Consider the following 21,797-nt stretch of genomic DNA (forward strand, 5'->3'; position numbering starts at 1 on the left):
TGCTTTAGCCAAATCAGAAGAGATCCCAAATTGTGAGGGGGGAGAAAGGGGATAAAAAGGGGTTCAAAAAGAAAAAAAAAAAAGAAACTATTTAAAAAAAGAAAGCTGATAAAGAAAAAATATAAAAAGAGGAAAAATATATATATATATTAAACTATTTAAAAAACGTTAAAAAAGAAAATGGTAAAAGTTAAAAAAATTTAGCAGAAGAGAAAAAAAAATTGAAAAAGAAAAAAAAAATTAAATTAACTGCAAGGCTAAAAAATCATGGGGAGAAAGCCATGAGTTCCGTTCTTTGCTTTCTTCTCCTCTGGAATTCCGCCATTCTCCTTGGTATTGAAATTGCACTCCTCGGTAGGTGAACTTGGTTCTGGCTGGGTTTCCCGTTGATCTTCTGGGGGAGGGGCCTGTTGTGGTGATTCTCAAGCGTCTTTGCCCCAGGCGGAGTTGCACCGCCCTTACCCGGGGCCGGGCTGAGTAATCCGCTTGGGTTTGCTGGGTTTGCTTTTGGGAGCTTTTGTTCCCTGAGTGCTTTCCGTAGAGTTCCGGAGGACGGGAATGAAGTTGGCGGCCTCCCGGTCTCCGACCTGGAGGAGCCGAGAGCCCGGGGCCCCACTCCTCAGTGCGCCCTCAGAGAACAGCGCCCAATGACTCCCGTCACCCTGGCCTCTGGCCGCGCTCCGAGCTGACCGAGCCTGCGACCGGTTCAAGGCAACCCCGAGCTGAGAGTCACTCCTCGGCTCTGTCTCTGTAGCCGGCTTCCCCGTTCTAATACCGGTAAGCTCTGCGACACTCAGACACCCCCGATCCTTCTGCGACCCTGCAGGACCTGAGGCCGCGCTTACCCCGCCTGGGCTTCACCCCGGTTAAGCCTCTGGAGCGATGTCCCTCAGCGGAACAGACTTTTACAAGTCCTGATTTTGCTCCGTTGCTCCGCCGCTCGCCGGGAGCCGGCCCCTCCCCCCGCGGTCTATCTTCCCGTCGCTTTGGATTCACTTCTCCGCCAGTCCTTTCAGATAGTGGTTGATTTTCTGTTTCTAGAATTGCTGTTCTTCTTCTCTTCAATCTCCCGTTGGATTTGTAGGTGTTTGCAATCTTTAGATAAGCTATTTAGCTGATCTCCCGCTACCCGAAGTAGTCTCAGCCTGCTACTTCTCCGCCATCTTGACTCCTCCTCCTCATTATTCGTTTTTCTTGAAGGATAGTACATGTTTGCAACCAAGTAGTATATCGGCCAATTTCCTGCCTACTATGGAAATTTGAAGGTCTGACAGCCTTGTCTCATTTCATCTTGATTCTGTCTCTTTTGGGGTATGAGCTGGCAAGGTTTCTGCTGATGCAACATAATCAAAATCCTTATGGGTCTCCTGTAGGTCTCACCAGGGTCATGCCATTACAGAAACACCTTCCACAAAACCTTCTTGCATAACCCTCCTCTATTCCTGACTTCTGCTAAGATGGTTGAGTGGATCTATGAGTCAGATGCCTAACCGAAACAGAAAAAGTCTGTCCAGCCATATATGTAGTCTTCTTTCCAGAGCATGCATTCCCAACACTGAGTTTCCTCATTTCAACATTCTCTGCAATCTGGACAGGTGGAAAAGCTCCCAAGTTACCAAGTGCTGCCTTCCTTTTTCCTTAAGAGCTCCTTCTTTAGCTTCTCCTTCCTCGTGCATTTTACTATCAACAAGGAAAAACCAAGAGACACTTCTAATGCTTTGCTTGGAAATCTCCTTAACTACCCAAGTTCATCACTTACAAGTTCTGTTCTCCTCACACCTATAGAGTCCAATTCAGCCCGTTTTCTGTCACTATAAAACAAGGATCATCTTTGTTTCCAATAACAGGTCCCTCATTTCCTTCCAAGCTCTTACTAGCAGTGCCTTTAATGTTCTTATTTCTACCAACATTCTACTCTTAAGCACATTAAGTATTTTCTATGACAAAAGCTTCATCCCAACCATGCTCCTTGTTTTCCTCTATGTCCTTAGCAAAATCACCTTTAATGTCCCTATTTCTGTCACAGCTTCTTTAAGGCAATCCAGGCTTTTTAACAAATTTCTCAAACCTCTTCCAGCTTTTGCTTGACTTACCAGCTACTTCTCTATTTTTTAGCTATTTGTTACAGCAGCACTCCACGTTAAGTTATCAAGTCTGTATCTGTTTCCCAGGGCTGCTGTAACAAATTACCAAAAACCTGGTGACCTAAAGCAGCAGAAACTTATTGTTTCACAGTTCTGGGGGCCAGAAGTGCAAAACCAAGGTAGTGATGCGGCTACACGGCCTCCAAAGGCTCTAAGGGAAAATCTTTCCTTGCCTCTTTATGCTTCTAGAGAATACAAGTGTTCCTTGGCTTCTGACTACATCCAATCTCTACCCATGTTCACATGGTCTTTTCCTCTTCTGTCTCTTGGACACTGGACTTAGCATCCATCCTGATCAAGATCCTTAATTACATCTTCAAAAATTCTGTTTCCAGATAAGGTAACATTCATGGGTCCCAGCAGTTAGGATAGAGACATCTTTTTGGGAACTGCCATTCTCCTACTACAACTAATTAAATTGATACACCACATGAGGGCTAGATTGTGAAGGATCTTAAAGAGCATCCTACGAAAGTTCCAGTTCTAAGACTTAAGGGAAATAAAAATCAGGACAAGGGAACTACAAATCTCAGACCCAAAAAAAAAAAAAAAAAAAAACTGCTTTAGAATGGAGTTATGGGATCAGATCCAAGCACACTCTGGGAGAAACGGGAAGAGACTGAGGAAGAGGACACATGTCAGGCTAGAATACTTTACTCAATAAAATTATTTTAATACACCTGGTATCATAAAATACAATGGATTATAATATACTATGAACAATTATGCACCAACAATCCAGACAGCCTTAAAGAAATAAATTCCTAGAAACAACCTACCAAGACTGACTCCTAAAGAAATAGAAAATCTGAACTAATTAAAATGAAGGAGATTAAGTCAGTAATCAAAACACTCTCCAAAAACAAAAGTCCAGGACCAGATGGATCACTGGTGAATTTTACCAAACATTCAAAGATGTAATATGTCCTTCTCAAATTCTTCCAAAAACTTAAAGAGGAGGAAATGCTCCCAAGCTCATTTTATGTAGCCAGCATTACCCTGATAGCAAGACAAGGGGACACACACATACATTATAGGCCAATGTCCCTGATGACCACAGATGAAAAATCCTCAACAAAATACTAACAAACTGAATTCAACAATACAATAAAAGGATCACACACCATAATCAAGTGCGATTTATTCCAGAGATGCAAGGATGGTTCAACATCCACAAATTAGTCTACAAGATATCCACATTAACAAAGTAAAAAATAAAAATCATGATCACCTCAATAGATACAGAGAAATCATTAAACAAAAGTCAATGTCCATTTATAATAAAAACCTTCAACAAATTGGGCATAGACGGAACAAACTTTAGCATAATAAAGGCCACATATGAAAGGCCCATAGCTAACATCATACTCAACAGTGAAAAGTTCAATTTTTTTCCTCTAAGATCAGGAACAAGACAAGGACACTCACTCTCAGCACTTTTATTCAACATGGTACTTGAAATTCTAGCAAGGGTGATTAGGAAAGAAAAAGAAAAAACATCTAAATCACAAAGGAATAAGTAAAATTGTCACTGATTGAAGATGACATATTATATATAGAAAACCCTAAAACTCCATCAAAAACTATTAGAACTAATAAATTAAATGGCAGGATACATAACCAATATATGAAAATCTGTTGCATTTCTGATACTAAATTATCAGAAAGATAAGTTTAAAAACAGCCCCATTTACAGTTGCATCAAAAAGAACAAAATACCAATGAATACATTTAATCAAGGAGGTAAAAGTCAATACACTGAGAACTATAAGACGCTGATAAAAGAAATTAAAGACACAAATAAATGGAAAGATATTCTATTATTTGTGGATTAAATGAATTAATATTGTTAAAGGGTCCACACTACCCAAAGCAATTCACAGATTAAGGGCAATCCCTATCAAAATTCCAATGGCATTTTTTCACAAAAACAGAACAATCCACAAATGACCCTGAATATCCAAAGCAATCCTGAGAAAGAACAACAAAGCCAGACGCAACAGGCTTCCTGATTTCAAACTACATCATGAAGCTATAATAATCAAAACAGTATGGGACTGGTATAAAAACAGACACACTGATCAATGGTGCAGACTAGGGAGCCCAGAAATATTCATACACACACACACACACACACGGCCAATTAATTTATAACAGAGGAGCCAAGAAGATATAATGGAAAAAAGACAGTCTCTTCAATAAATGGTGTTGGGAAAACTGGACAGCCACATGCAAAAGAAACTTCACCCCAACCTTACATCATACACAAAAATTAACTTGAAATGAATTAAAACTTGAACATAAGATCTGAAACAACAAAACCTCTTGAAGAAAACATAGGCAGTAAGCTTCTTGACACTGGTCTTGACAATGATTTTTTGGATTTGATACCAAAAGCAAAGGCAACAAGAGCAAAAAGGAACAAGTGGCACTATAACTAAAATGCCTCTGCACAGGGGCAACTGGGTGGCTCAGTCAGTTGAGCATCTGACTTTAGCTCAGGTCATGATCCAGTGTCCTGGAATGGAGCCCTGTATCCGGCTTCCCGCTCAGTGGGGAGTCTCCCTCTACCTCCTCCCCTGCTCCTTACCCTCCTCATGCTCTTACTCTCTCTCAAAAAAATAAAATCTTTTAAAAAAATGCCTCTGCACAACAAAGGAAATGATCAACAAAATGAAATGGCAACTTACCAAATAGGAAAAATATTTGTAAATCATACATCTGATAAGGTATTAATATTGATAATACATAAAGAACTCATACAACTCAACTCAATAGAAAAAAAAAATCCCACTTTATTTGAAAAATGGGGAAAAGCTCTGAATAGATATTTTTCAAAAGACATACAGACAGCCAACAGGTACAAGAAAGGTGCTCAACATCACTTATCATCAAGGAAATGCAAATCAAAACCATGGGATACCACCTCATACCTTTAGAGTATCTATTATTGAAAAGAGAAAGCAAGTACTGCTGAAGATTTGGAGGAAAGAGAACCCTTGTGCACCATCGGTGGGAATACAAATTGGTGCAGCCATTATTGAAAACCATATGGATGCTCCTAAAACATTTTTAAAAAGGACTGCCATATAATCAAGCAATTTCACTTTTGGGTAAATATTCAGAAAAAAAAATGAAAACATCAACTGGAAAAGATATATACACCCCATGTTCATTGCAGCTTGTTTATAATAGCCAAGATACGGAAATAATCTAAGTGTTCATCAATGGATGAATGGCTAAAGAAAATATGGTATATGTATACAACAGAATATTATTTAGCCATGAAAAAGGAAACCATAGGATCTCACCCATATGTAGAATCTTTAAAAAAAAAGCTCATTTACACAGAACAAATTGGTGGTTGCAAGAGGCAGGCACTGGATGGGTGAAATGGGTGGAGGTGGTCAAAAGGTATGTGAAAATTAATAAAGGGAAACCTTGGGTGCCTGGGTGGTTCAGTGGGTTAAAGCCTCTGCCTTTGGCTCGGGTCATGATCCCAGGGTTCTGGGATCGAGCCCCGCATCGGGCTCTCTGCTCAGTGGGGAGCCTGCTTTCTTTCCTCTCTCTCTGTCTGTCTCTCTGCCTACTTGTGATCTCTGTGAAATAAATAAAATCTTAAAAAAAAAAAAAAAGGGAAACCTCACTAACAGGGGTGAGGGGAAATACCAGAAGAAGCTAGAAGGGGGAGCTGTACCACTCAATGTGAATTACAGACCTCTAACAGAATAATCTGATTATAGGAAAGAATCATCAATTACAGGCCCAAGAGGGAAAGAGGTACCTTGCATTGCCTACAAGAAATTGACTACCTCTGCAATTCAGCCAATGAGAAACCATCATCACCCTGAACTCCTGCTTTTCTCCAACAGACTTTCCTTCAAAACAACCCCTTCCAATTTCCTTTCTATAAAATAACAATCCTCTCCTTCATTTGTTAGACTTGCCATAGGTTTTGCCATTGTTTGTTTGTCCCTAATTGCAATTCTGTTATTCCTGAGGAAACCTATTTTTCTTGGTAAAATAACTGTTTTAAGATTAACATTATTTGGTGATCGGAGGTAGGATCCAGAGATTACCTCTAACAACCCGGGGCTGGTGAGCAAACAGGGCCCATACCCACAAAGCCAACTTGGTTCCCAGTTTTCTTGCCCACCTTGGAGTTTGAGGGTAAGCTTTCTTCTGGACTGCTAGCCATGCTCTGTTTGTGTTTGAGCTCTCCAAGCTTTTCTTTGGGATTTTAAGGCCTTGTTCTTTCTAAGAGTACTCATTTGGCTTTTGATCTCCTTTTCAAGAACCAAACTGTTCCTGTTGGAACCGTACCTTGTGTTGGCCTTCGGTCCAATTCCTTTTTGGGATTAGAACACTCCTGTTGGAACTACACTAGCCTGTAGTCCAATTCCTTTTGGAACCAAACTGTTCCTATTAGAACCGTGTGCTACCTTTGGTTAGTCCAGCTCCTTTTCAGAACCAGATTGTTCACTGGAAGCGCGAGTCTTTTATCTGACTCCTTATTGACACTGGACTATTCCTACTAGAACTCTGTTGGCTTGTAGTTTGACTCCTTCTGCAACAGGTATTTACTGTTGAAACTGTGCTGTTTAGGAATTTTTTTTTCTCCTTTAGAAAAAGACTTACAAAATGGGATACCAAACATCAAAATGCTTTGAGCTCCCTCACCCTGCTCCTGATTTTGGGACCCTGGTTGTTTTGTGTTTAAAAACTATGGGCCCAGGGAGGAGCAAGATGGCAGAGGAGTAAGAGATCTAAATTTCGTCTGGTCCCAGGAATTCAGATAGATAGTTATCAAACCATTCTGAATACCTACAAACTCAACAGGAGATCGAAGAAAAGAATAGCAGCAATTCTATGAACAGAAAAGTGACCACTTTCTGGAAGGTAGGATGTGCAGAGAAGTGAATCTGAGGCAATATACGGGAAGATAAACCGCGGGCGGAGGGAGCCTCCATCAGCCGGCTCCCAGCAAGTGAGACAGCCATGGAGCACAAAATCAGAACTTTTAGAAGTCTGCTCCACTGAGGGACATCATTCCAGTGGCTAAGTGGAGGGGTTGGAACCCTCGCTGGGACAGTGTGGTCTCAGGACCACTGGCGCCACAGAAAGACCAAGGGTGCCTGAGTGGAGCAGAGCTCTCAGGTACAACAGCAGGGCAGCTGGCTGCAAAGACAGAGCCAAGGAGTGGGCTCTCAGCTCGGGGCTGCTATAAACCATCATCTGCGGCACAGTCGGGCCACTGCTCTTCGAGCAGGGACCCAACAAGTAGCAGATCCAGAGAGACTCCCCCTTTCTCCTGCGGGAGGAGTGGCAGGGAAGAATACTGGAGGAATCTGCTGGGTTTGGAAACTCTAACCAGGGTCGTGTGCCAGAGAAAGAAATGCTTGGTCACACGCTGGATGAGCACAGAGTGCAGCCAGAGACCAGAGAGACAGGCATGACTGGCTGCTTTTCTCTGAGGGCACACTGAGGAGTGGGGCCCCCAAGATCGGAGGCTGCCATTTTCACTCTCATCCTCCAAAGCTGCACGGAAAGACTTCAGGGAACAAAAGCTTCCGAGAGCAAACACGAGCAAATTACTTAGCTTGGCCCCTGGCAAGGGCAGTGCAGTTCCGCCTTAGGCAAAGACACTTGAGAATCTCTGCAACAGGCCCTTCCCCCCCGAGGAGATCAGCAAGAACCAAGACCAAGTTTACCGATCAATAAGAACTGCAAAACACCAATACTAAGGGGATACTTCACATAGATAGAATTCATGGCTTTTTTCCCTGTGATTCTTTAGTCTTTCAAAGTAAATTTAAAAAATTTTTTTTTATTTTTCTATTTTTTAAAAAATTTTTCTTTCCAATTTTAACATCCTATCAATTCCTTTTTAAACTTTTTAAATTTTCATTTTTACATATTCCATCCCTTCATTGTATTTAACCTGTGTGTGTATGTGTATACACATACATACATTTTATATATGTTTTTCTTTCTTTAAAATTTTGGAATACAGTTTCTTCTAATACACCAAAATATACCCTAAATCTAGTGTATCACTTTGTTCTAGTTTCCAGCCTGATCATTTTTTAAAAATTTCTTTTTTCAAACAACTTATCAATTCCTTTTTAAAAATCTTTTTAAATTTTCATCTTTACAGTCATATTCCATCCCTTCGCTGTATTTGCCCTTATTTCTGTGTATATATATAAGTTTTTCTTTCTTTAAAATTTTGGGAGGAAGTTTCTTCTAACTGACCAAAAGATAGCCAAAATCTAGTGTGTGACTCTGTTCTATTCACCAGCCTGATCATATCCTTTTTTTTTTTTTTTTTAAAGATTTTACTATTTACTTATTTATTTGTCAGGGAGAGAGAGCACACACACACATAAGCAGGCAGAGTGGCAGGCAGAGGCAGAGAGAGAAGCAGGCTCCCCGCTGAGCAAGGAGCCTGACGGAGGACTCGATCCCAGGACCCCGGGATCATGACCCGAGCCGAAGGCAGCAGCTCAACCGACTGAGTCACCCAGGCATCCTCTGATCATATTCTTTTTTTTTTTCCTCTGTCTTCCCCCCAGTTTTGGGTCTCTTCTGATTTGTTTAGTGTATATTTTTCTGGGGTTGTTGCTACCCTTCTAGCATTTTGTTCTCTCATTCATCTATTCTCTGGACAAAATGATAAAGCAGAAAAACTCAGCCCCCCTGTGCCCCGCTGCCTGAAAAAAGAAAAAGAGGCAGTAACGAATGCCAGGGACCTAATCATTATGGGCATTAGTAAGATGCCAGAACTAGAGTTCAGAATGATGATTATAAAGATACTAGTTGGGCTTGAAAAATGCATATAAGATACCAAAGAATCCCTTTCTGGTGAAATAAAAACTAAAATCTAACCAAGTCAAAATCAAAAAGGTTATTAATGAGGTGCGATAAAAAAAATGGAGGCTCTAACTGCTAGGATAAATGAGGCACAAGAGAGAATTAGTGATATCGAAGATCAAATGATGGAGAATAAAGAAGCTGAGAAAAAGAGATAAACAACTACTGGATCACGAGGAGAGAATTCGAGAGATAAGTGATACCATAAGACAAAACAATATTAGAATCATTGGGATCCCAGAAGAAAAATAGAGGGACAGAAGGTATATCGGAGCAAATTATAGCAGAGAACCCATAATTTGGTGAAGGGAACAAGCATCAAAATCCAGGAAGCACAGAGAAATCCCCTCAAAATCAGTTAAAACAGGTCCACACTCCGTCATCTAATACTAAAACTTAAAGTCTCAATGACAAAGAGAAAATCCTGAAAGCAGCTCAGGACAAGAGCTCTATAACATACAATGGTAGAAATATTAGATTGGCAGCAGTCCCATACACAGAGACCTGGCAGGTCAGAAGGGACTGGCATGATATATTCAGAACACTAAACAAGGAAAATATGTAGCTAAGAATACTATATCCAGATAGGCTATTGTTGTAAATAGAAGGAAAGATAAAAAGCTTCCAGGACAAATAAAAACTAAAATAATTTGCCAACACCGAACCAGCCCTAGAGGAAATATTAAAAGGGGTCCTCTAAGCAAAGAGACAGCCTAAAAGTAACAGATCAGAAAGGAATAGAGACAATATGCAGTAACAGTCACCTTCCAGGCAATACAATACCACTAAATTCATATCTTTCAATAGTTACCCTGAATGTAAATGGACTAAATGCCCCATTCAAAAGACACAGGGTATCAGAATGAATTAAAAAAAAGACCCATTGATATGCGGTCTATAAGAAACTCATTTTAGACCCAAAGACACCTCCAGATTTAAAGTGAGGGGGTAGAAAACAATTTACCATGCTAATGGACATCAAAAGAAAGCTAGGTTGGCAATCCTTATATCAGATAAATTAGATTTTAACCCAAAGACTATAATAAGTGATGAGGAAGGACACTATATCATACTTAAAGTGTCTGTCCCACAAAAAGAGCTAACGATTTAAAATATCTATGTCTCTAACATAGGAGGATCCAATTATATAAGCCAATTAATAACAAAATCAAAGAAACACATGGACAGTAATACAATAATAGTAGGGGACTTTAACACCCCCCCCTCACTGAAATGAACAGATCATCTAAGCAAAAGATCAGCAAGGAAATAAAGGGTTTAAATGATACAGTGGACCAGATGGACATCACAGATATATTCAGAACATTCCATCCCAAAGCAACAAAATACACATTCTCCTCTAGTGCACATGGAACATTCTCCAGAAAAGATTACATCCCGAACCACAAATCAGGTCTCAGTTGGTATCAAAAGATTGGGATCATTCCCTGCGTATTTTGAGACCACAGTGCTTTGAAACCAGAACTCAACCACAAAAGGAAAGCTGGAAAGAACTCAAATACATGGAGGCCAAACAGCACCCTACTAAAGAATGAATGGGTCAACCAGAAAATTAAAGAAGAATTGAAAAAATTCATGGAAACAAATGAAAATGAAAACAAAACTGTTCAAAATCTTTAGGATGCAGCAAAGGCATTCCTGAGAGAAAAGTATATAGCAAGACCAGCCTTTCTCAAGAAACAACAAAGGTCTTAAATACATACCTAACCCTACACCTAAAGGAGCTGGAGAAAGAACAGCAAATAAAGCCTAAACCCAGTGGAAGAAGAGAGATAATAAAGATCAGAGAAGAAAGCAATGAAAGAGAAACCAAAAGAACAGTAGAACAGATCAAAAGAACTAGGAAACTGGTTCTTTGAAAGAATTAATAAGATTGATAAACCCCTGGACAGACTTATCGAAAAGAAAAAGGACCCAAGTTAGTAAAACCATGAAAGAAAGAAGAGGGATCACAGTCAACACCAAAGAAACACGATTATAAGAATATATTAAGAGCAACTATATGCCAGCAAATTAGACAATTTGGAAGAAATGGATGCATTCCTAGAGACGTATAAAGTACCACAACTGAACCAGAAAGAAATAGAAGACCTAACAGACCCATAACCAGTTAGGACATTGAAGCAGTCATCAAAAATCTCCCAAAAAAAAAAAAAAAAAAAAAATCTCCCAACAAACAAGAGCCCAGGGCCAGACAGCTTCCCAGGGGAATTCTGCCAAACATTTAAAGAAGAACTAATACCTATTCTCCTGAAACTGTTCCAAAAAATAGAAATGGAAGGAAAACTTCTAAACTCATTTTATGAGGCCAGCATTACTGTGATCCCCAAACCAAAGACCCCATCAAAAAGGGGAATTACAGACCCATATCCCTGATGAGCACAGATGCAAAAATTCTCACCAAAATACTAGCCAATAGGATCCAACAGTACATTAAAAGGATTATTCACCACAACCAAGTGGGATTTATTCTTGGGCTGCAAAGTTGGTCCAACATCTGCAAAGCAATCAATGTGATGTAATACTTTAATAAGAGAAAGAACAAGAACCATAGGATACTCTCAATAGATGCTGAAAAAGCATTTGACAAAGTACAGCATCCTTTCTTGATCAAAACTCTACACAGTGTAGGCATAGAGGGTACATACCTCAATAACATAAAAGCCATCTATGAAAACCCCAGAGCGAATACCATTCTCAATGCGGAAAAACAGAGCTTTTCTCCTCAGGTCAGGAACACGGCACGGATGTCCACTGTCACCACTGCTATTCAATACGGTAATAGAAGTCCTAGCCTCAGCAATCAGACAACAAAAAGAAATAAAAGGCATCCAAATTGGCAAAAAAGAAGTCAAACTCTCACTCTCTGCAGTTGATATGATACTTTATGTGGAAAACCCAAAAGGCTCCACCCCAAAACTGCTAGAACTCATACAGGAATTCAGTAAAGTGTCAGGACATAAAATCAATGCACAGAAATCAGTTGCATTTCTCTACACCAACAACAAGACAGAAGAAATAGAAATTAAGGAGTCTATCCCATTTACAACTGCACCCAAAATCATAAGATACCTAGGAATAAATCTGACCAAAGAGGAAAAGAATCTGTACTCAGAAAACTATAGAATACTCATGAAAGAAATTGAGGTAGACACAAAGAAATGGGAAAACTTTCCATGTTCGTGGATTGGAAAAACAAATAATGTCTATACTACCTAGAGCAATCTACACACTTAATGCAATCCCTAACAAAATACCAGCAACTTTTTTCAAAGAAATGGAACAAATAATTCCAAAATCCGTATGGAACCAGAAAAGACCCCAAATAGCCAGAGGACTGTTGAAAAAGAAAACCAGAGCTGGTGGCATCACAATTCTGGACTTTCAGCTCTATTACAAAGCTGTAATCAACAAGACAGTATGGTACTGGCACAAAAACAGAAACACAGATCAATGGAACAGAACAGAGAGCTCAGAAATGGACCCTCAACTCTACGGTCAACTGATCTTTGACAAAGCAGGAAAGGAGGTCCAATGGAAAAAAGACAGTCTCTAACAAATGGTCTTGGGAAAACTGGACAGCTACATGCAGAAGAATGAAACTGGACCATTTCTTTTTACCATACACAAAAATAAATTCAAAATAGATGAAAGACCTCAATGTGAGACAGGGATCCATCAAAATCATTGAGGAGACCACAGGCAGCAACTCTTCAACCTTCACCACAGCAACTTCTTCCTAAAAACATCACCAAAGGCAAGGGAAGCAAGGGCAAAATGAACCATTGAGACTTCATCAAGATCAAAAGCTTTTGCACAGCAAAGGAAACAGTCAACAAAACTAAGAGTCAGCCCAAAGAATAGGAGAAGATATTTGCAAATGACATAGCAGATAAAGGGCTAGTACCCAAAATCTATAAAGAACATAACAAACTCAACACCCAAAGAACAAATAATCCAATCAAGAAGTGGACAGAAGACGTGAACAGACATTTCTACAAAGACACCCAAATGGTCAACAGACACATGAAAAAGTACTCAACATCACTCGGCATCAAGGAAATACAAATCAAAACCACAATGAGATACCACCTCACACCAATCTAAATGGCTAAAAGTAACCAGTCAGGAAGTGACAGGCTGCAGAGAAAGGGGAACCTTCCTACCTTGCTGGTGGGAATGCAAGCTGGTGCAGCCATTCTGGAAAACACTATAGAGGTTCCTCAAAAAGTTGAAAATAGAGCTACCCTATAACCCAGCAATTGAAGTACTGGGTATTTACATCAAAGATACAAATGTAATGATCCGAACGGGCATGTGCACCCCAATGTTTATAGCAGCAATGTCTACAATAGCCAAACTATGGAAAGAACCTAGGTGTCCATAAATAGATGAATGGATAAGGAAGATGTGGTGTGTACACACACACACACACACACACACACACCCACGAATATTATACAGCCATAAAAAATGAAATCTTGGGCGCCTGGGTGGCTCAGTTGGTTGGGCGACTGCCTTCAGCTCGGGTCATGATCCTGGAATCCCAGGATCGAGTCCCGCATCAGGCTCCCAGCTCCACGGGGAGTCTGCTTCTCCCTCTGACCTTCTACTCGCTCGTGCTCTCTCTCACTGTCTCTCTCTTCTCTCAAATAAATAAATATAATGTTTAAAAAAAAATGAAATCTTGCCATTTGCAATAACGTGGATGGAACTACAGGGTATTACACTAAGTGAAATAATGAGAGAAAGACAATTATCATATGATCTCACCGATATGAGGAATTTGAGAAATAAGACAGAGGATCATAGGGGAAGGGAGGGAAAAATGAAACAAGATGAAAACAGAGAAAGAGATAAACCACAAGACACTCTTAATCTCAGGAAACAAACTGAGGGTTGCTGGAGGGGAAAGGGATGGGAAGGATGGGGTGGCTGGGTGATGGACACTGGGGAGGGTATGTACCACAGTGAGTGCTGTGAATTGTGTAAAACTGATCAATCACAGACCTGTACCTCTGAAACAAATAATATGTTAAAAAAAAAAAACGAAAAACAAAAAACTATGGTTCCTCTTCATTCACATTTCTAAATAAATGCAGCGACTTAACCAAAAGTAATTTAGAACCGCAATGGCCATTATCTGATCTCCCCTAACACTTTTCTGAAGGTTGAACTGGGCTACCATGGCTCTGAAATTCTCAAAGCTATGTGGATGCCTATTTGGATTGGTGTTTTGAAGCTTCCAAAGGTTATCAGAAATCTAAAATTGCCTCTCAGAAAAATACAATTTCTAGATTAGCTGAGGCAAACAATTACAAAGACAACAGTTTCTGAGGTCTCGCTTTTCTCTCTGCCGTCTTGTCTCAGGATGCGGCAGCCACCTTGTGCTCAAACTCTGCCTCCCATGCCATCATCCTCCTTCCTTTCCATACTGCCTGCACCTCCTCTATACCCTCAGTTTCCCTCCTCTAATTCTCTAGCTGAAATTATTTTCCCCCCAAAGTGACTGAGGACCTCGATAGGTTTGCTGAGGAATTTAGCATAGTTGTTCAAACTTAGCAACCTGGTTTCTCAGCTTTGTATCAATTCGTCCCACATGCTTGTTGGTGAGGTTCGGGCCAAACACTGGATAAAACTACTCCACGGAGAAGATCCTGAAAGGGGTTTAGAGAAACGGACACCTAACTTTTGGCAAGATGCTAAAACACTTGCTGGAAATCTCCACTGAGCAAGTATAGTAGCTTTTCCCAAGCCTGCTGATTGAGCAAAATCACTAATGATTTAGGCTGGCACACAAAAGCCTGGCGAACCCATTCATGACTATTACAATCACCTCCAAATTGTCCTTAAATTCTGATGTTCCTTTAGATGCTGAATCCATGTAGGTAGCATTTAATTCTATGTTTATAGTGCATTCTTATTTAGTTAAAAGGAACAGGGTTGAATGGGAAACTATGTTCATTCTAGATATAGTCATCCTAGATGTGTCACCCGCCCCTCCCAAAATAAAATTCTTAAAATTCTTCATTTTCATCTCCGGCAAATGAAAGCCCCTGAACAAAACAAAAAACATACTAGTTTTTGGTATTTGCAAAGAGCCAGGATATTGGGGGAAAAGTTGTTTTTGGCTTAGGAGCTCCTGGCACCTTCAGCCCCCTAGCCAGTATCTCCAGGGTCCTCCTAATTCCCAAGAACAGGACTCTAAGGAGCTACAGAGGCTCTTCCCAGTCCTCCTCCTTAATCGACTCAGAGAAACCACTCTTCAGACTGGGAATGCATCTCTGTCCTCATTGACACCAGAGCTACACTCTTGGTGCTCAGGCCCCCACGGCTATGAAGCAGTCCCTGCTCTGGAGTACTAAAGTGGGGGGTCTCCAATAAACCTCAATGGGTTCCTATTTCCGAACCTACTCCCTTTTGTCTAAGCACTCTGATACCCATACCTTTCTCCTTTGTTCCTCCATCACTCTTCATTTACTGGGCTGAGAGTTCTTAGAAAAATACACCAGAATTCCTTTCTCCCAAAAGGGTAAATAATTCTAGAATCTGAACTCAGTAATCAAAATAGGCAACCAGGTAAATTAAGTGACCCTTTGACATCTTTTATTTGCTCTGACTCTGACAACACTACTGTTGAGTCCGAGGACACTGATCATTTGCCCTATTGGGTCCATCCCCTATGGACAAGATCTTCAACTAGTATTGGCAGAATTCATAGTGTGCCTCCCATCAAGACTCAAATAGATTCCTCAAAACCTCTCCTGAGAATTAATGAATATCCTATAAGTAAAGAAGCCTTTCAAGGCATCAAGCACCATGACAGAAGATTACAAAGCTCAAGGCCTTATTATCCCTCTAATATGCCTATTTTACCTATGAGGAAATCCAATGGCCAAGGATGGAGGTTTGTGCAGGACCTCTGAACAACAAATGACATTGTTATCCCTCAGGACCCTGCTGTTCCTAACCCATACATGGACCTCCATTCCCACTGGCGGCAAATTTTTCACTGTAACTCATCTACACAATGTGTTCTTTAGTATTCCGGTTGATAAAGATCAACCAGTATCTTTTTGCTTTCACTTAGGAAGAATGGAAAGACACTGGACAGTAATGCCCCCCCAGTTTCACAGAGTCCTTCTTTTCACACACCTTAGAAGCTGATTTGGATGTTGTTTTTTTGTTTTTTTTTGTTTTTTTACAGGCTCTAATTGGTTAAAATACCTAGATGATCTGCTTCTCCGTTCTCCTTCTCAAACCTCTTCATAGGAAGACAGCATTCATCTGTTAAAACTTTTGGCCTTAAAGGGAAATAAACACTCCAAAGAAAAATTTGTTTGCTCAAACTCAGGTTTGATACTTAGGGCACCTGCCCTTAGAACAAGGACTACATTTGGATCTATGGAGATTTCACGGCATTCTGAACTTTCCAAAAACTTAAAACTGAGGCCAGTTACAAGGTTTTTTTCCAACTGGCTGGCTACTGTTGAAACTGGATTCCAAATTTCTCTCTTATGGCTCAATTTCTAGAAGTTTTACTAAAAAAGGCAAAACCTCACCCTATTATTTGGAAAGATCAGGAAGACATAGGTGTCTCTGCATAGGAGAGGGAAGGGAATAACCTTGGGAGTACTCACCCCAAAACACAGAAACCCACAGAGTATTAACAGTCAACAATTAGACCCAATGGCCCAGATATTACCCTGGCCTCAGAGACATTCCTGACGGAATCATCATGGGATCCCTTTTTTTTTTTTTAATTTATTTATTTGTCAGAGAGAGAGAGGGAGAGAGAGCAAGCACAGGCAGACATGGCAGGCAGAGGCAGAGGGAGAAGCAGGCTCCCTGATGAGCAAGGAGCCCGATGTGGGACTCGATCCCAGGACGCTGGGATCATGACCTGAGCCGAAGGCAGCTGCTTAACCAACTGAGCCACCCAGGCGTCCCTCATGGGATCCCTTTTAACCACCCCTGTATTTTGGCTAAGGGCAAAACCGTAAACATTTTTTTTTTAAAGATTTTATTTAGTTATTTGACAGACAGAGATCACAAGTAGGCAGAGAGGCAGGCAGAGAGAGAGAGGAAGGGAAGCAGGCTCTCTGCTGAGCAGAGAGCCCGATGTGGGGCTCGATCCCACGACCCTGAGACCATGAACTGAGCGGAAGGCAGAGGCTTAACCCACTGAGCCACCCAGGCGCCCAAAACCGTAAACATTTATACTGATAGCAGGTGTGCCTTTGGGGTAGCTTGTGACTTTGGATTATGGAAACAAAGATTCCTTACCTCCAACAGGGCTAAAATTAAAAATGGCTCTTATGTCCAAAATTTGTTAGATGCCACATTTTGCTGGCTGCTCTGGCTGTTTATGGCTCCTGGGCATTCCAGACTCAACATCCTGAGACCAAAGGAAACCATCTGATTGATATTTCTGTCCAAAACACTGCTCTCAAAGAAACCTGTCATGGTCCAAAGAGATGTTCTGCAAATGATAATTCAGAAAGACCACCAGGAGATACCCAACAAGTGGAGCGCCCGGGTGGCTCAGTCAGTTAAACATCTGCCTTCAGCTTGAGTCATGATCTTGGAGTCCTGGGATCAACCCCCACACCGGGCTCCCTGCCAAGCAGGGAGTCTGCCTCTCCCCTCCGCATGTGTGCATGCGCACATTCTCACGCTCTCTCCAATAAATAATCTTCAAAAAGGAAAAAGAGGAGATACCTAACAATTGCCCGAGAGGGGAAAACAATATTGGAAATCTAATAATTGCTGGTTCAATAAAAAGAGAACTCTGGTTTGGACCAAATAACAATCTGGCCCTACCAGAAATCTTCCAAGTCCCTACTACTTACCACTATACGTGACTTAAACCACTCTGGTCTACTGACACAAGACAGTATTCATGAACCAATACTGGTGGGGACATATTAATGAGGTTGCAAGAAGGGCTACCTCACTTGCCCCACCTGTCAAAAACACAATTCAGGGAAACCTGTTTGCATAGATGGATTTCATAGTGCTTTCCCATCGCATGGATAGAAACAAGTTTCAGTAATGGTCCATATGTTTTCTCAGTGGACTGAAGCTTTCCCTTGTAGAAAGGCTGCTGTTTTTATCATGGCTAAAAATTCTGTTAGGAAAGTGATCTGTACCTGGGGAACCCTCTCAAACTTCATAGTGATTGGGAACCCACTTTAAGGAGCAGGTGCTTTGACACTGGCGCCGTTTGCCCAGTTTTATCAGTGTCATAGTGTAGATCATCCTCAATTCTCTGTGAGTTGAGCATATTAACAACACTATTAAGACTCAAATGGCAAAATTTGCAGAGATCCTCCAAATACCTTCGCCAACAGCACTGCCACTGGTTCCACCCCTTTGAAACTCAAACTCTCCTCCTTTGAGATGGTCACGGAGGTCCAATGCACTTGGCTCCTACAGCTCTTTGGCCCACAGTAGATAAAAGGGGATATACTTCAATAATGAAAAAGCCTAATTACTTCTATGAAAAAACACGTGAGGCAGAGTGATCTTTTTCATTGCTGAGACATGATGACCTTAAGCATCACATCTTGCAAACTGGAGATTTCATCTCTAGAAAAAGGCACCTCCAGAAAGATTACTCAATCTTGCTGGAAAGGCTCTTATCCGGAACTGCTAATCCCTGTGGCACCAGACTCCAAGGAACAGGCTCTTGGATTCATGGGACACATTTAGAGAAATCATTAAACCCTGACTGGACCTCTACACCATCTGGGGACCTCCAAGCAAAGATTTCCTCAAATGAAAGCAAACCACATCTCACGATACAGTTTTCTCAGCTTGTCTGGACCAGGTCTGTATACCTTTTCTGCACTGTTTGCTTCTACTATCTCTTTCTTAGAAAGGAAATAATCTTGTGCACATTTCCCAAACCCTTGTGAAAGGGAGAAACCTCTTGAGTATGGTCTTCCAGCAACAGGCTCATCATGATCCCATTACAAATTAAATTTCACTTGCTTTTTCTGAAGGGTTAGAAAATTCAGAATTTACGAATGTCTTTCATCTGCACATTATCTGATTCTGAATTCTTATTCAAATTCATGGTTTCTGAATTTGCAACCTCACAGGCTGTATTACTGGATAACATCTGTTTTCAAATGGTTCTTTCAAGATAACAGTACTTTTGAAGTTTTGCTATTTTTGCAAAAATTTCATTAGTTATTGCTTCATGTTTATACCTGCACTTAATCTCTCAAAGACATGTGGTTAATTCTTCCAGTGTGCTCTTACCATATTATTTTGTCTTCATGGCTACTTTAAATGGGGACTTCCAGGAGGCATACAGGACTCCAGGTTTGCCTCCATAGGGAGAACTTTTCTCCCTTAAGTCGGAATAAGTGCCAGTATATATATTCAGCTGGATACTTTCTGACCAGGGGCCCCATTTAGAACCATCATACAATTTGGAAGTTATGTTACTTCTTCTGTTTTTATGTAATTATTTTTGTATTTAGTCACCTATCAAACTTTTATAAAAATAATGTACCCAATAAGGAGAAGATCTCCAATACTTAACAGTCTTGAATTCGTACAGACTTTAGATGGTTAGGAAGGAAAACTCCTGAGGCACTTCCCTTCCTGTTACTCAAATGTGGCTTTTAAGTGGTTTCCAAACCTATGTACTTTCCATCGATGTTGGCCAAGACAAATGGGAAAGATCCTTTCTGGCACTGAGCGACAGGACAAAAAAAATATGAAACCTGATTTTTGGTCAGCGATGCTTTCAAGGAAAGATTTTGATCAAAAGGGTGAAATGTAAAAATTATTAAACAGAAACTTCATTAAAGTGGATTAGGGATGGAGGAGGGGTTGCTGTACCACTCCATGTCAATTACAGTAAGAACGGTCAATTGCAGAGTCCTAACAGAAAATTTTCAACAGGAATCATCAATTATAGGCCCCAATAGAGAAAGATGAATTTTGCATCTCCTACAAGAAATTAATTAGTCCTGCAACTCAACCAGAGAGAAACTGTCATCATACCTACTCTGGCTTTTCTCCAAAGGCTCTTGTTCCAAACTATCCCTCCAAACTTTCCCAGTCTCCAAAAAATAGCGTTCCTCTCCTTTGCTAGACTTGCCTGTGGTTTTGTCATAATTTGATAGTTCCTAATTGCAATTCTGTATTATTCCCGAATAAGTCCATTTTTGCTGGTAAAATAACTTATTTTTTAAAGCTTAACCAGTACAAACTTTCAGTTATAAAATAAAATAAAATACATAATGCATAGGATGGTGACTACAGTTAATTGTACTGGTCTGCATATTTGAAAGTTGCTAAGAGATGTTAAAAGTTCTCAACATGAGGAAAAAAAAAAAAAAAACCCAAACTTGTACCTATGTTAGGTGATGGATGTTAACCAGACTTACGGCTATGATTTCACAATATATACAAATACTGAATATTACTACACCTGAAACTAATATGTACGGTTAATTATATCTCAATTAAACTGTATTAGCATCTTAAATATGCAGTGGAGTGTCAGGTGATGGGCTCTTTTTAGGACCATAAGTTGTTTCTTTGGCGAACTGTCAAAAACTGGTGTTAAAAAGTTCATGCTAACTAAAGAAAGGAACTTTCAAATTTTAACTTCTAGAACACTAAGAGCAAAATTCAATAGCTCTAAGCTTTGTTTCTGCAAAGTGATATGAACTAATTTCAGCGGAAGAAACAAGTTGTGGGAAGCTGCCTTCTCCGCAGGAAGCCCAGGAGCCGATCGATGGAGTCGCTAAGAAACTAGGTGCTCCCAGTACCGTCTCCTAAGAAGAACCGCCTACGTCAATGGAAGTTGCCTGCATTAAACGCCACTCTCCAGCTCCCGCTCTTCCTTTCTTTTTGGTAAACGCTAATGAAATCCAAACAAGTTAAACAAAGGCCCCGAAGTTTGGAAAACCGTGGGCGAGGCAAAGTAGGAACTGCGGGGGGAAAAGGAATTGCAAGGGAGTGCGGCGCACGGGGTCGCAGGGGATGAGGTGATGCCCCGACGCCCCGCACGAGGACGCCCGCAGCCGCGATGCAAGGAGCTGGAGGGCCGGCCGCCGGCGAGACGGGGTCCGAGGGACCGGTAGGGACCCGCTAGCCCGCAGCCCCGCCGACCCTCCCTCCGCGCTGGGCTCGGCGGAGAGCGGCCGGCCCGCACCCACCTGGCCTCCAGCAGCAACGGGGTCTCGGGCCACTTCGCGGCCAAGTGGGCCGTCACCGCCTTGGACGCCGAGGCTGTCCGGGAGCCGAGCAGCGAGAAGCACAGCGCCGTGGAGCCCAGGAGCAGCCGCACCACGTCCGCGGCCTTTGCCATGGCGCGGAGGGGGAAGCACGAGCCCCTCGGCCCCCGCGACCACAGCCCGCAGCCACCACCGTACAGCCGGTTCCTCCCGCCGCGCGGCCGCCCACTTCCGGTGGGGGGAGCTCGAGTCCGTTACTCAGAGCCGGGGCCCGGCGGGCAGCGAGCGCATGCGCGTTCCGCTCCCGCGCCGTCCCCGGGAGCCCCCCGGGGCTGGATCCTGGAGCCACGTAGGTGCGGGCGGGGCCGGATCGAGTCTCGCCGCGGCCGTCGCTCTGGCGGACCTGCGAACCCGGCGAGGCTGCGGGACGCGGGGAGGGGAGTCTGGCTCCCGGAGAGCGAACTGGGATTGCGGCCGTCTGAGGCTGGGTGGAGATGCCAAAATTTGAAAGCAAAGGCAGGAGCTGTTGTGGATTTTATCCACGTTTACCCGGGCG

At 41.7% G+C, this 21,797-nt stretch overlaps 1 protein-coding gene across 3 annotated transcripts in view; it reads right to left on the bottom strand.

Moving 5' to 3' along the window:
• UGGT2 (UDP-glucose glycoprotein glucosyltransferase 2) overlaps positions 1-21,480 on the bottom strand; it is a 194,996-nt gene extending 173,516 nt beyond the window's left edge. For 2 of the 3 annotated variants that reach the window (XM_047720254.1, XM_047720253.1), the window contains exon 1: positions 21,224-21,479. In XM_047720254.1, coding sequence (XP_047576210.1) covers positions 21,224-21,375 — 152 coding nt within the window. In that variant the 5' untranslated portion in view covers positions 21,376-21,479. Of the gene's footprint in view, positions 1-21,223 lie in introns of all 3 variants that reach the window. The other variant, XM_047720256.1, reaches the window with a different exon arrangement.
• Between the last annotated feature and the right edge of the window lie 317 nt (positions 21,481-21,797).

The sequence above is a fragment of the Lutra lutra genome, chromosome 3 (assembly GCF_902655055.1).
Source record: "Lutra lutra chromosome 3, mLutLut1.2, whole genome shotgun sequence".
Taxonomy (NCBI): Eukaryota; Metazoa; Chordata; class Mammalia; order Carnivora; family Mustelidae; genus Lutra; species Lutra lutra.